Here is a 15038-nt window from a genome sequence, read left to right as displayed (position 1 = left end):
TTCTGTTTTAACATGAGAGAGCAAACTTATTTTTAAAAACTCCAAATCCTATATTGCATTGCACAAAAACACTTCCTATTTACAGGTGATGGGTTCCTGAAAAAAGGTTGGTAAGACGTAGACTTTGTAATAAAACTGGTTTTTGTATGTTTTTTTTTTTTTTTTTTTTTTTTTTTGCGTCATCGTTATAGCTACATTTTGAAAGCCTTCTGAGTAATGAGGTACGATGGTTGCTTTTACAAGTTTGTGTTTATTTTGTATTATTTATGTTTAAGAAATGGTTTTACTCAATGAGTGTAGTTTTGTTGTGTTAGTTAAGTAATTTCTATCCGCAAGCAGATATTTAGTATAAGTTAACACACGCGTTTGAGTAGATACTATCTTGAATAAAATCATATTGCTTTATAGATCTATGGTTTACTCTAAAGTAACTATGATTAAATGCGGAGATGTAGTTTATATATGGGGGATTTTTAAAGTGTATTTATTTATGTTCCCACAAAGAGCAGTAAACACACGTCAGTACTGCCTGGAGTGGTTGTTGCCTACAGAGCTAGAATGCAGCTACCACGGTCTGTACCAAATCAATGCAAAATTATATAACTCGACATTGTGTTAAACGTGTTTCAGTTTTAAAGGATGTACACCCTACTGTCAGGTCTCTACAAGTACATGTTTCAGAAGGATGAGTTCTGCATCCTGATCCTTGGACTGGACAATGCAGGAAAAACTGTAAGTAAACAGCCCAGTAAACTAACCACACAATTACAACGCATGTTACCATATTGTTTGAAAAAAAAAAAAAAATCAGGTTTTTGTTTTTTTAATAAGTTTGTTGAAGTATCATCCCTGACTAGTGCCTTTAATCTGTGGTCAAGAAGCAATATGGAGTTTTAAGTGCCCTTTGTGCATTTTGTCTTTTGCAATGTACTGTGCTTCTATTAGCCTTCAGTCTAATAACACTTCTCCTCTGATTTGCTTCAAATGACAATAAAGACCTTCCTGGAACAAACTAAAACCAAGTTCAGCAAACACTACAAAGGAATGAGCTTGTCCAAGATAACAACCACAGTTGGCCTGAACAGTAAGTTTAAAATCTTTGATGTAAAGCAGAGCCAAACTTCCCTCTTTTACTTTGTTGTTGTTGTTGTTATTATTATTATGATGTATCTTCCTTCTGCTTAGTTGGCACGATAGATGTGGGGAAGGCGCGGCTTATGTTCTGGGATCTGGGAGGACAGCAGGAGCTGCAGTCACTGTGGGACAAAGTAAGACAACATAGATTTCATTCTTATTTATAACCAGTCTTGTAGATTTTATTCACACCCTCATACTTCTGCAACGGCATGTCTGTTTGGCTCAGCTATTGACAAGGGTGGAAAGAATTTACAGCTCCTTTTCTTCCCGGTTCTATGGAGATGACGTGAACATTTTCTATAGGGGCAACATATAACATGACTGACTGGCTCCTCCACAATGTGCTGCATTGCCCATTATACAATCCCCATTACACAACCATTGGATCAAAAAGATCAGGCTTTTCCATGGGTTTTATATATCTGTATTGGTCACTAGTGACTAAACTATTTCTATAAACGTTCGTCACTGGAGAAGAGATGTATCTATTATACGCACACACTGTTATGAAATAAATTACTCATGCATCATTAAAAAAAAAAACCCATATAAAACATAATAAATCCTCTGTTTCAGGTTTTCCATCTCTTCGTGAAATGTGTATTGTTAGTGTAGTTTGTTACAAGGCAGTAACTCAAATCTTATTTCAAGTGTGTGGTATACAGTAGCATTTGTTTCTAATGTACTGCCATACATGTACTTATTTTCTGACAAAGTACTAATTTTCATTTAAAAAAATTAAAATATTGAAAAATCCAGAAATTAGACACTTACCATTGATTGAATTTAATTTTAATCTGTATAAACCTTTAATAAATAAAGCCTTTAAAAATACAAAACAGTATATTATAGTTGTGCATAAAACCCATCTTTAACAACTGCATCTAACTATTGAAAAGTGAAAAAAGGGGTATACATAATAAAGTTTTCTAGAATTTTTTTTTTAATGCAAGAACTTTCTTTTTTTTTTTATTTCAGTACTACGCAGAATCTCATGGAGTGATCTATGTAATCGATTCTACAGATGAAGAAAGACAGTCCGAATCTAAGGAAGCTTTTGGTGTGTACCTACCGTGTTTTTGAATAGGTAGACCTCCTGTGGCATTTCATTTGGCAATGATACCTAGCACAAAGGGGATTAGCTGAGATTACGAAACTTTTTTTTTTTTTTTTTTTTTTAATGCAAGTCTGGTCCTTAATCCCTTCACAGAGGATTTATGAAGTCTGCATGCTTTCAGGGAAGTGCGTGCAGCTAACAAAACTAATCCAGTAAATCTTGCCTTTTTTGATTTTAACTGTTTTAAATACACATTTGGCAAACACCTTTCGATGACTAATTAGATGACCTGAAACTACAGGAGTTGCTTCTGGGAACACTATTCAGGCTTTGTTATGACCCTTCCCAGCACTTTACACATGCTCTGTAGTCTGAAAGACATTTGTTTCCTTTACAAGAAATGTTGTTTCTCTGCTTTGGGCTCTTCCTATTACTAATGTGTTTTTCAATGTCAGCTGCATTCCTCTTGACAAAGAATGGGGCACAATCAGAAGTGTTGTATATCTGGAAAGTCATGCGCCCAATGTTTGCCTGACGTTATTAAGCATACATCATTTCATTTATTCAAGACATACAGCTGGGGGTGTCTGTCTGTACATATGTCCATCTGATGTAACACATTTTTGCATACATTTGGAAATCAGGTTATTAAATTGCAATGATATTGATTTTTTTGCCAAAGTTGTTGGGAGTATCAGACTGGTGATAACTGGAGGGGTATATCTGTCTGTGTATCTGGATGTCTCGTTTACATTTTTTCATGCATCTTGAATATCAAGAAGTTATTCCACACACAGTAAATGAATACTTACCGTGATACTAACACCTCATTTTCTTACCTAACGACATTGTCTTAAATAGTACACATACAATTTTCATTTAACTGTTACTATATCATTTAATCTTGCCTCCCAACTGAAGATGCTTCACCGATAAACGATTGTTCTTCTCCCACTCCTAGAAAAAATGATCAGCAGTGAATCACTGGAAGGAGTACCCCTGCTAGTTCTGGCTAATAAGCAAGATGTGGAGGTATGATATTATTATTATTATTATTATTATTATTATTATTATTATTATTATTATTATTTATTTATTAATATTTATAAGGGGATCAGTAACTCAGATGGCGTACTAACCCAGTGGGCCATTGTCAGTGTATGTATATTGGTACACTGATATAATATATTAAAACAATAGTACAAATACATGCATTAGTCATATTTGTAGTAGTTTTAATGATACTACTGATAATAATAACAACATAGGACAGATATTTTAAAGAGCAATAATGGTCATATAGCGGCACTAGAGGTGAGAAAACCCAGCCATTTGTTACTTACATTCTCAAGTGCCGGCAGTCAGGAGCCGTGATATTGCTAATAATAATAATAATAAATACCTTTCAGGTACTGTAGAAATGTTATTTTGTTTTTGGGCAAACATATTTAAAGTTTTTTCTAAAGATCTTAAAGGTCTACAAAGCCTTTCTCTATTCTTCTTAAAACCTTTAATTCAGTTGTTAAATTCCGGGTCAGTTGTAAAGCTGATTGGGTGATAGTTGAATCAATGTCAACTTGACTTTGCACGCAAATGTATTGTATGTACTGGGTGGGGGAGGCAATGTCAAGCACCATAAAGAAAAATAAGAGATGCTAAAATTGAACACACAGTTGTTGACTATGGTGGATAGTTTATCTTATGAAAATTTCAGTTTTCCTGAGATGGATAAATTATCTTGAGACCACGAGATAATGAATGTTAATATCGAGATCTTGAGAGAAACGGTCTTTGCTCAATTAACAAGCTGTCATAGTTGACAGGTGTAATTTGCTCACATTTTGCAAGATGTCTGCAGTAAGCTTAGCACATTTAGCTCTTAGGTTCTTCACAGATTTTAAGTGGGACCAGAGGAAGTAGCTCAAAAGTGTAGGATCCAAGGATATCCAAATCCTCAATGATGTTTCCATTGGTGCGTGACTTTTGAGCTGCCAGTGTGTGTAATTGTGATATGTCTGTGTTATTTTTCTTCAATCTACACTCTTTACACACATAGCGTCATGTCATTTTCTTTTGAACTCATAGAACTGCTTATCTGTACCTGACATTAAAACATCCTTTAGTGACTGCGCTTCTAAAATTGGAAAGAGGGATTGTCTCGTTCAGTCCTGTTCAGCACTTACAGGGTAAGTGTCCAGCATAAATCATGCCAGCATCACTACCGCATTTACCAGCTTATAAGAACTTGAATAATGTTCCAGCAAGATACACAAACAGAGGCATCATATTATTATTACAGCTACAGATGGGATCATTAAACACTGCCTTTCTAAATTCCTATACATAGCCCACCACACCTGGTTAAATTCCATTTACTGATATGGAAAACGCTACCTTGTGATTGAGAGTGGGTCATATGGGTTTTAATTCCTCATTGATACTATAATTATACTAAACCAGTAAAATTCCTTTCAAGTGCTTTCGTTTCGTGTTAGATAGTCTCCGTGATTCACAATTCAAATAGTTTGTTTTTGATAAGCAACTGATATGGATCTGTATTGTCTAACAGTGACTGTGTTCTCTCAATGTATATCACATTTCTTCCACTGTACAACTAATTCTTGTTTTTTGTTATTTTATTTTTATTTATTTTAACATACATGGCTCATTTTACAACAATTCTATTGGAAGATGATATATCCCATTTTTCCCCCCACAAAAACACACCATTTTGATGTTGCTGAGTCTACTGTCTAGTGTGTTTTATGTGTAGGTTTATTAACCAGTTCTCTGTTTTGTATTGTTCTTTTTGCATTTTTTAGTCAAGGTGTGAACGAAGGGATTGAATGGATGGTAAAGTGTGTGGTTAGAAACATTCACAGACCCCCCAGGCAGAAGGACATCACATAAAACAGCTATTTGCAGAAAATATCTCCTTCTGATTTGACGCTGTTTCCAACTACTCCAACTGTCTGGTCCAGAAGATGATTACAGTTGTCTGCCTGCAACTAAGGCTTGGTCTGTTTCTTTCTCCTTCCATTAGAAGAACACACATTTCATCATCAAGAGCAGTCACGCCACAACATGAGTGTTGATAAATCTTTTGTATACTGTGTATATGATTAGAACTTAAATAGCAAATATATTTATGATTTTTCATTTGGTACACACACTTTATTTCTGATGAGGAAGAACCCTGCTGTATACTGTAAACAGAAGGTGTATATTTTGAAACCCTCGCCCTCAAGCCAGTCTGTTAAATTATGGAAAGAATTATAACATTCAGATGTAGCATCCTTACTAATAATAATGGTTAATTACAGTTAGCTTTTAGATATTAGTTAGCTGTGTTCAGGATATGTACATATGCACCTTTAACAGTACAAGGACCGGAGATATACTCATACCTAGAAGCCCTGCAGCAGTCTTTTTGACGGCTGTATTCTAAACACTGTAAATAGTATAACGAAAGGAGCAACAGTAGGATATTTTTTTATTATTATTATTATTGAGTACATCAAAACATCTGAACAACCGAAGTGTGTGTGTGTATGTATATATATATATATATTATATATATATATATATATATATATATATATAAAAAAAAATTTATTACACACACACATACATATGAACATTTATTTTATAAATCAAAACGAGAAAATTTAAATAAATAAACATCTGAACAGACATCGGGTTACAACATACATATTTATAAAACTGAAACGATAGCCATGCATTTTTAACTTCTCAACAGCATCGGTTTATCAGATGCGCAAAAGCAACTGAACAACATAGATAAATAAACTTAGAAGAAAACATTTCACAGAAGCGCACAGCACAGAAAGTTATAAAAAAGTCTAATTTATTTTTCTTTTTTTTTTTTCAACAAAATGGTATTCCTTTACCTCTAGTCTAAGGCTGTTCACAATCAATACAGGTAATGCGCTTCTCCACGCGCCTTTCTGCACAGGGCACAGCTGCCTGAGGTTTTATTTTAATTGTGCCGTGGGGCTTCTAGGTTTAATGTGTTGTTTTTTCTGAATATTGGTACCGAGTTGTATTGTGAAATATACGCTGAACAAAAATATAAACGCAACATGGTAGGTGTTGGTTCCATGTTTCATGAGCTGAAATAAAAGATCCCAGAAATTTTCCATACGCACAAAAAGCTTATTTCTCTCAAATTTTGTGCACAAATTTGTTTACATCCCTGTTAGTGAGCATTTATCCTTTGCCAAGATAATCCATCCACCTGACAGGTATGGCATATCAGATAATCCATCCACCTGACAGGTGTACATCCAACTGACCTCACAACCGCAGACCACGTGTAACCACGCCAGCCCAGGACCTCCATATCCGGCTTCTTCACCTGCGGGATCATCTGAGACCAGCCACTCGGACAGCTGATGAAACTGGGTTTGCACAACCAAAGAATTTCTGCACAAACTGTCAGAAACCATCTCAGGGAAGCTCATCTGCATGCTCGTCATCCTCACCAGGGTTTTGACCTGACTGCAGTTCGGCGTCGTAACCGACTTCAATGGGGAAATGCTCACCTTCGATGGCCGCTGGCACACTGGAGAAGTGTGCTCTTCACAGATGAATCCCAGTTTCAACTGTAGCAGGCAGGTGGCAGACAGCGTGTATGGTGTCGTGTGGGCGAGCGGTTTATATATGTCAATGTTGTGAACAGAGTGTCCCATGGTGGCTGTGGGGTTATGGTATGGGCAGGCATAAGCCGCCATCACCTCATGTTTCAGCATGATAATGCATGGCCCCATGTCGCAAGGATCTGTACACAATTCCTGGAAGCTGAAAATGTCCCAGTTTTTCCATGGCCTGCATACTCGCCAGAAATGTCACCCATTGACCATGTTTGGGATACTCTGGATCGACGTCTACAACAGCATGTTCCAGTTCCCGCCAATATCCAGCAACTGCACAGCCATTGAAGAGGAGTGGGACAGCAATCAACAGCCTGATCAACTCTATGCGAAGGAGATGTGTCGCGCTGCATGAGGCAAATGGTGGTCACACCAGATACTGAATGGCTTTCTGATCCACACCCCTACCCTTTTTTTTTTTTTTTTTTTTTTTTTTAAGGTATCTGTGACCAACAGATGCATGTCTGTATTCCCAGTCATGTGAAATCCATAGATTAGGGCCTAATGAATTAATTTCAATTGACTGATTTCCTTATATGAACTATAACTCATTAAAATCATTGAAATTGTTGCATGTTGCGTTTATATTTTTGTTCAGTGTATATTCCAACTTTTGAACCTGGTTGACTTTATTAGGTCAGAGATGGAACAGATTATATGAAAATCTTGTGAAAACATTTCCAGGTCATATTAATCCTATCATATTTGCTGCAAACACATTATGAACTAGTTAACATCTGTTGTTTCTATAATGCTGAGCATTCTCCTATTTCTGAGAATTCACTTTGTGAAGTATTGCTTTCCTGGAAAAGAAATTTCCAAGAAACCGTGTTCAAGCCAGTTTCCCTTTCCTCTAAAGAATACAAATATAATCTGGAACAACTTGGGTGGGGGGTCCAAGAATGAAGAATGTTAGGTTGTTTGATGTATTTTATCCTATCAGTCAGTTTTCATTCTGTTTTCAGCATATCAAATTGAAGAGACTTGTTAGGATGTCATAAATAAAAAACAGATACTTCAAAACTAAAATAAAGGTTTTTTTTTTTTTTTTTTTGTTGTTGTTGTTTGTTGTTTTTAATTCTACAAGTAAGTTAACAATTTTTGTAACATTTTTAGTAAATCCAAAACATAGCATTTCAGCATCTATATCCACGGGAGTGAATTTCATGTACAGCATTGAAATATCTAATGTAAAAAGTTAGTTATGAAAAAAAAAAAAATCCCTACACTAGGGATCACCACATGTCTTGTGTGAAATTCTTTGTACAGTCTGACCTAAATAACACACTCAACATACTTAGGCTAAGTCAGCAAAATGTCCACATGGAAAGTATTACTACTGATTATATCGCAGAAGGTTTCTCTTTTCCATGCTCACATGACATTTTAGAGCCAGTCCAATCTGACTCAGTCATCATTTGATATGACAAAAAAAACCCCAAACAACTCATAACTTTTAAGAATCTCAAATGTTTACTCAGATGAATCATGTCTTTTGAAAAGCTATTGTGTTGTGAAAATCCATTAGCTTACATGGACCAGTCAAGTCTATATCATTTTTAACTCCAAAATAAAAGTAATCTTGCTTTGTCATTGAGAAAATGAATTCTTCTTATTATTTTTTAAATAGACGCAACTTGTGGGAATCCTTTAAAAGGACAGTTTTCTGTTGTTTTCACACTAAAGACTTTGTTAGTTCTGGAACCATAAAATGTGCTTAAAACACCCACAACACATTGATTTGGATGAAATAATAAAAACGTGTTTAAACTGGTCACTTATTTGAATTCCTGTCACAAACTATAAATCATATATACAAGAACTGCAGTGAATATGTAGAGCAATCCACTGCAAGATATTTTGCTCCCCATTGCGTAATGTGCTATACTTAATCTTTAATAGGAAGAAGTACAGTACCGTGGGATGATGTAGCAAAGCAATATTAATGTCACAGTGAAAGTGTGGGTACAGTACAATGCCAGCGCTTAAGAATACTTAAATAGCATGGCATTCGCTATGACTTGCATTTTGCATAGTCAAAGCTTTTATATGAAACTGAAGAGGTTTACAATTTGACAGGAAATCCCTTGGCAGTCTTCAAGAAATATGATTATTATTTCCTTATAAGAAACGCTTACTTCAGCAAATTGTAGCAAAGTATTAAAAATTGTGCAAGGTAAAGTAATAGCAAGCATGGTAAAATACAAAAAGTTATGGTACTGTGCATGTGTGACACAGGAGTACTTCTTCTGTGTAATGTAAATATACCAGAGACTGGGTTTATATGAGGTTAGTAAAAAAGCAAAACTAAAAGGACAATGTCAATGTTATTGAACAATATTCAAGCTTGTTAATTGAAGAATATAGTTTTGTGCCAAAAAATGAACTATCAAATTTCAATCTTAATCTAGAAATGAAAAGCAGATGATGCAATATAGAAGTGATACTAGAGCTAATGTAAAGGCAATCTAATAGCCCTGCTAATGTGAAGTCTGAGATATTAGGCATTCTGAGCGCTGAATCCAATACTTGGAGGGGAGATACCCACAGTTAATCAACATCAAGAAGAGACCATTTCAACACTTTATTGGATAAAAAGAGACATGGAACATTTTGATGGTAACAAAAATAGTTTATTTTGCTATAATGGTAAAATAAATAACATTTTGGATAACGTTTGAAATGCCAAGACCAAGCCAAGACCTTATTTGTATGTATTTATTCTTTGTCACAATTTTTACACAAAGTTTTTACACTAATATATGTTAAACAGAAAATACACAATAGTGACCTCAGGCAATGTTAGCTTATTGTGTTACCAATCGAAACTATTTATATATTACTTCATTTGAAATAGTTATAAACATTCAACCTTGAACTTTTTCACCACTGAGTACACAATTTTCTATCTCACTAAAGCGATCTGCAGAAAAGTGGTAGGTCTGTACGCTGGTCTGTGGTGTTGAAAGGATTGGAGCTTTAGGGTCTGATTTTGAAGGAAGTGCAAAGAAACACTTTCTGAAAGGAATAAAAATGGAATACTAGCATGGATATGGTTAATATACTGTTAGGAGTATTTTTTTTTTTTTTTATCCGTACATTTTACATATCTGAAAAATAACTTTTGTGCGTTCTTTAAAATTGTCCCTCAATTTATAAGATTTTAATACAACTTTTATCTGTTTTATACAGATATATTTGCACAAAAAGTATAAATGATGTATATAACATATCTAATGAAAAATATAGAGCAGTACCCCACATTATTTACTTGTTTTACATTATACTAGAATATGATTCTTTGATCTATATTTACTACACTGTTCTGTAATTTGGCTTACAGAAGCAAACCTAGCTATGTGTTGTAGTCTGGTAACAATCTACAACTGAAGGCTGTTTATACTGTGACACTGTCTTCTATTGACAAGGCTAGGGTTTGCTCTTTTCTTACTGAAGGGGATATAAACACAATCCGTCAGTTTGTTTATCATATTTATTTTCTCATTTGTTGAAAAAAAAAGGGGAAAAAAAAAGGGAAATCCATAATTTGAATATGGAGCATCATTCACGACAATGAAGAACAGAAACTGCTTTCCAATATTTTGAATACATACTTCTTCAATACCAGACAGTTATGTAAATATTTATTTAATTGAGAAAGCGCCCCCTCACTTTTTTTACTATGTTGTGCAACCTTGCCTTTTCTAGCACTGGGAGGATTGCATTAATGAATGGTGTTCCTTTTAGATTTTGTTCAATACTAGAGAGCAGGGACATCAAATGCTTCTGACTGAGCTGCCCTTTCTCTTCCACCTCACTCTTCACATAGTCTCTGGTCAAGTGAAACAGCCGCCTTAGCTTCTTTGGGTGAATATTCTGACAAGCCACAAACTGCACCACAGCCGTGTTGCAGTCCCTGTTTCCTGTGAGGACAGCATGGAGAGAGAAAAAAAAAAAAGCATTTTAAATTATTATACTTGGTAAAATGAAATTCCAGAAAACAAACCATTGTGAAGTCATTATACAATAGTCCTAATGCACTACCTCTGATCAAACCCTTGCGTACTTCAAAACAGACATATATTAGATACACAGCCTGGAAACTTTACTAGGACCTATACCTTCCCTTTGCCATGATCACAAGCTAGACACAGCATGGCTTGAGGGATTGTAATCCATTCAGTCATTAATATTTCAGTCTCTCTACCCGTCTTCCCTCTGTCTGTCACTGCTTGGGGCCACAGAAGTCTACTTTGTTTTGCATTGCTGAAACGCTCTGATGATTGTCAGAGAAGCCTACCCACTTAACTGTGGCACCATCGACATGCACCCACTATCACCAGCCTCTTCTGAATTCTGTTCAATGCCTTCCCCATTCTGGTAGGCTCCCACTGCTTTATAAGCTTTGTTGCAGGTATCGCCTACCCTAGTTTAAATCTCTAACTCCGTTTAGGATTACTGGCAGCAGTTTTCTACACTGTTTATTTAAAACAGCTGTAGCTCCAACAGCTATGCCTACATGGCACAAGGACAAGATCAACCTACAGATCCACCAGTCACGGATGCCAGGCTGTTCAGTCAAGACTTTGTTAGTTGAAAGCATAGCAAACCCAATAACAGAGCAATGTGTTTAAAGTTTACAATAGCAAGTTAACAATGCAATGACTACTAATGATAACATGATTCACAAAACGAAACGCTCTGGAAAGTTCCGTGCATGTTAGCATTAGATAACATTTAACTTCTTCCTGTATATACAGCTGCCCCATGGTGCGTCATTTCTGGTATTTACATAACATGTCATAGTACACAAATCCTCAGAGCTGTATTAATTGTGCTTAGTCAGAGACAGTTTTTCTTGCTTTAAAAAAAAAGTGACTTATCAAGTATGATGCGGGAGAAATAAATGTAATCACCTGCAGTATCTTCAACCGTCCCGTTGTTTGTCTCATATTTATCGCAGGTAGTGCACAAAGTGTCATGGCTCTCACTCCCATGAAGCAACACTAGCAGGCCCTCTCCACATTCCCTGTGTTTCTGGCATGGCTGTGTGCTGGAGCTCTTTGATGAGAAATAGCCTTCTTCACAGATAGCACATTTTACGTCATGATATGGTGTTCCTGTAGCAATTAATTGAACCAGAACATTATACAGAGCACAGTACTTATTCTGCTTCTATAGCAGTAGTATACCTCGTTCCTGTACTGTAGATATCACTGCACTAATGCCTTGCATTATGTGGTACAACAACACACTACAGCGAAGACTGTAACAAAACAGCCCCTTGAAATTACCAAATATAGGTATATTTTTCAGTCACAACTGTCTGTCTCGTGTCGGAACTGTCAGTCTATCTCAAATATGGAACAGTATTTCTATGTTCTTGGATACTTGAAATAAAATCGATGAACACATTTAAAATTACAGTTTTACAATTATTTAATTAGAAAATCAAAGCGTCAGTCAAGTGCCATTAATATGTTGTTTTAAAGACCATCTCTAGTATCATCTTGTCGTGCTCAACGAGCTCAAAGCGCCGGCACTGGGTGTCCTCCGACACGTTCTGCCTTCCACGTTCTAAGCAATAACTTGTTTTGCATACGAACCGTTTTTGACGACGCCAGATCCAGGTGGGCAGGGAGAATGCCTCGTGCAGAATTCAAAGTCCAGGTAATACCCTGACTCGCACTCGCACGCCCTGTTGTGAGTGGCATTGCACTGCTGCGTCTCGATTTGTTTCTCCGCACAGAAGACATTGCAGTACCTGCACTTATCCAGGTAGTTCCAGTACTGCGTGTAATACAAGGCTGGACAAGCCTCACACTGAGTCTCCTTTTCCCTCGTACAGTGCTGTTTCACAAAGGTGCCGGGAGGACACTGCTGACACGTGACACCATTCCACCGGTATGTAGGTGGTGTGAGAAGGGCTTCTGGTATCAGAACCAGTACCGAATAGAACACCAAATACTACAAAAACAAAGAAATACATTTTTTTAAAAAAAAATACATATGCATATTAATAAATAAAATAATACTATTTACTTTATGCTTATAAACATTGAATATATACTTGACTATGCATTTGACTATTAATAAGTAGCTATGTCAAATGATTTTGTAATGCTTTTTTTAAAATTTTGATGATCATATAGTAGTAGTAATAATAATAATAATAATATAATAATAATAATAATAATATAACTCGTATATCAAATCAATAATAGAAAATTATGATTCGATTTTCACATTGAATTATTATTAGATTGTCACATCTGCCCAGTGACCGTACTGAACAGCACGCTTAGAATACTGTTGGTAGTACTCACGTTTTGCATCGTAACCACGCTGTAAATGCTGCTCCTGTGCACAGTGTAGTGCTGCTTTAAATATAGCCGGTTGTGTTGCTCAATCGGGATTCCCCTTTCTATTCTTTCCTTTACACAAAAAAGGCAAGGCTTGTGTTATTTTAATTATTGGTTCATTTATTTGGTTTCCAGTAACTATCACTAGTCATAAGGTAAAATTATTAATTCTTCTTTTTTTTTTTTTTTTTTTTCCTAATTCTTTCACCCCAAAATTTACAGTAAATGACCCAACATACAACCTGCGTTCATCTACAAAAGCTGTGAACATGTATCTGGCAGAGTGTACTTCAATACATTTTGATAAAATAAATAAATAAACACAATAAAATAAAATAAAATAAAAACTCACCACAAACAGATGGTTTCGCAATTCTTAACGACATCGGTGAAATTTAGTGCTGTGCTCACAATCCGTTTATTTATGTATTTAATTTATTTTATCCCAGATAAGTTTCTCAGAGGTCCTCTGATTGTTATTATTATTATTATTATTATTTATTATTATTATTATTATTATTATTATTATTATTATTATTATTATAGGACATCGCCTCCTATAAAATTTACAATGCGTCCTGTCTTTTCACTCAATTGCGAATCAACCATGTAAGTGCTATATTAGAATTGACAGTATTTATGCAGTATTTCTGGAATATTCGCCTAAAAGCAATACCGGCCTTTACAAGAAACCGTAATATGGTACGCTCTGTCCTGAAATTGTACAGTTCGGTAAAACGCAACAATTGGGCGAAAATACAAAACGTACCGGTTACTCTTAAAACTGTGTGCTTTGAACGGTGCTTTTGCTCTGTGCAAGGACGAAATGGTTGTTCTAGCTTTTGGAAAAGAAAGTACAGTGGAACCCAGTTCACTGTGTTTACAAGTCATGCACAAAAGCGACGTCCGCTTGATCTACTCTGAGAACACCTGATTTTGTCCAAGAGACGTCAAACTGAATAATCGGGTACAACAATCATTCAGTACAATACACGTAAACAGTAATCCGTAACAACTAACTGGGGATCTTAAAGTAAATGTGGTAGAGACAAGCAGAATTACTATCCTCAGGGAAAATATTTCATAAACAGGGAGCAGCTTAAAAAAACGATCGAATATCAGTGTTAGTTTATATTGAGGGACAGTATTATAACGCCCTTTCATTCTTTTTCTTCTTCTTTAGTAGTAAATGCGTTCTAAGCAATCGCCAATCAAAATATCAGCAATTAACCACCTTTAATATTAGAACATAATGAACCAGTGACAGTATTGCTAGTGCTAAAAGGAGATAATAAAATTAAAAACGTGTATTGTCAGGGCCCCATTTCTAGAAGTATCCTGTGACTTCGATATTATCTTAAGATTTCTGGAATCAAACCCCCCAATTTCCCCTTGAAACAAGAGCAAAATAGATCTTTGTTTTCACTAATGAAACAACAATTGGCATAGTAGCATTTGTGAGTATTCCTAACTTTAGTGATAAATCTCAACAGTATGGAATGCTCACAAGATATACTGTAGAAATAAATCACTGCATGCACAATGAAGGAATGGAAATGCCATACACACATCATTGGTGACTAACAGAATCATATGGTATCTGAACTCAGTAATGACACATACTCATAAGAACGCTGGTTGAAAAATGTCACAAGCAGCTGATATCAAAAGATTAACTTAAAATATTTCCTTGGGCATTTGCTGTGTAATTACCCATATGCCAGGGGAGACACAGAGACATATAGAACTATTAGGGGAGACCGGGGTTAGTTGTCACATGGGTTAGTTGTCACAGTGCTCATAGCTATG

The 15038-nt window shown here is 35.7% G+C and overlaps 2 protein-coding genes across 3 annotated transcripts; one reads left to right on the top strand and one right to left on the bottom strand.

The window, feature by feature from the left end:
* The first annotated feature begins 14 nt into the window (after positions 1–14).
* Positions 15–5202, top strand: LOC121319254 (ADP-ribosylation factor-related protein 1-like). 2 transcript variants are annotated; one of them, XM_041256478.1, is made up of 8 exons: positions 15–106; positions 631–732; positions 997–1084; positions 1186–1268; positions 2116–2197; positions 3156–3226; positions 4280–4380; positions 5017–5202. In XM_041256478.1, exons 2-8 carry the CDS (start codon positions 640–642, stop codon positions 5102–5104), a joined length of 606 nt encoding a protein of 201 aa, XP_041112412.1. In that variant the 5' UTR covers positions 15–106; positions 631–639; the 3' UTR covers positions 5105–5202. The 2 variants fall into 2 exon arrangements, with proteins under 2 accessions (XP_041112412.1, XP_041112411.1); XM_041256477.1 differs by lacking the exon at positions 15–106 and adding an exon at positions 129–221.
* Positions 5203–10302: 5100 nt separating this feature from the next.
* LOC121319251 (tumor necrosis factor receptor superfamily member 6B-like) lies at positions 10303–13297 on the bottom strand. Its single transcript, XM_041256474.1, has 4 exons — positions 13194–13297; positions 12474–12834; positions 11784–11987; positions 10303–10790 (listed from the first exon to the last, which is right to left on the bottom strand). Exons 1-4 carry the CDS (start codon positions 13200–13202, stop codon positions 10516–10518), a joined length of 849 nt encoding a protein of 282 aa, XP_041112408.1. The 5' UTR covers positions 13203–13297; the 3' UTR covers positions 10303–10515.
* Positions 13298–15038: the final 1741 nt, after the last annotated feature.

This window comes from Polyodon spathula, chromosome 8, assembly GCF_017654505.1.
Source record: "Polyodon spathula isolate WHYD16114869_AA chromosome 8, ASM1765450v1, whole genome shotgun sequence".
Lineage (NCBI taxonomy): Eukaryota > Metazoa > Chordata > Actinopteri > Acipenseriformes > Polyodontidae > Polyodon > Polyodon spathula.
The sequence above is the reverse complement of the archived record's forward strand: the minus strand, read 5'-3'. Positions and strand labels throughout refer to the sequence as shown.

What these genes read in the sequence shown, in the direction of transcription:
- LOC121319251 (XM_041256474.1), bottom strand. An exon ending in ATCTGGCGTCGTCAAAAACG is followed by an intron (nt 11,988 to 12,473) that starts GTTCGTATGCAA and finishes TAATTGCTACAG; the next exon opens with GAACACCATATCATGACGTA. An exon ending in GACGGTTGAAGATACTGCAG is followed by an intron (nt 10,791 to 11,783) that starts GTGATTACATTT and finishes CTGTCCTCACAG; the next exon opens with GAAACAGGGACTGCAACACG.
- LOC121319254 (XM_041256478.1), top strand. Translation starts at nt 640, where the DNA reads ATGTACACCCTACTGTCAGGTCTCTACAAGTACATGTTTCAGAAGGAT. An exon ending in CGAATCTAAGGAAGCTTTTG is followed by an intron (nt 2,198 to 3,155) that starts GTGTGTACCTAC and finishes TCCCACTCCTAG; the next exon opens with AAAAAATGATCAGCAGTGAA. An exon ending in TCCTGTTCAGCACTTACAGG is followed by an intron (nt 4,381 to 5,016) that starts GTAAGTGTCCAG and finishes TGCATTTTTTAG; the next exon opens with TCAAGGTGTGAACGAAGGGA.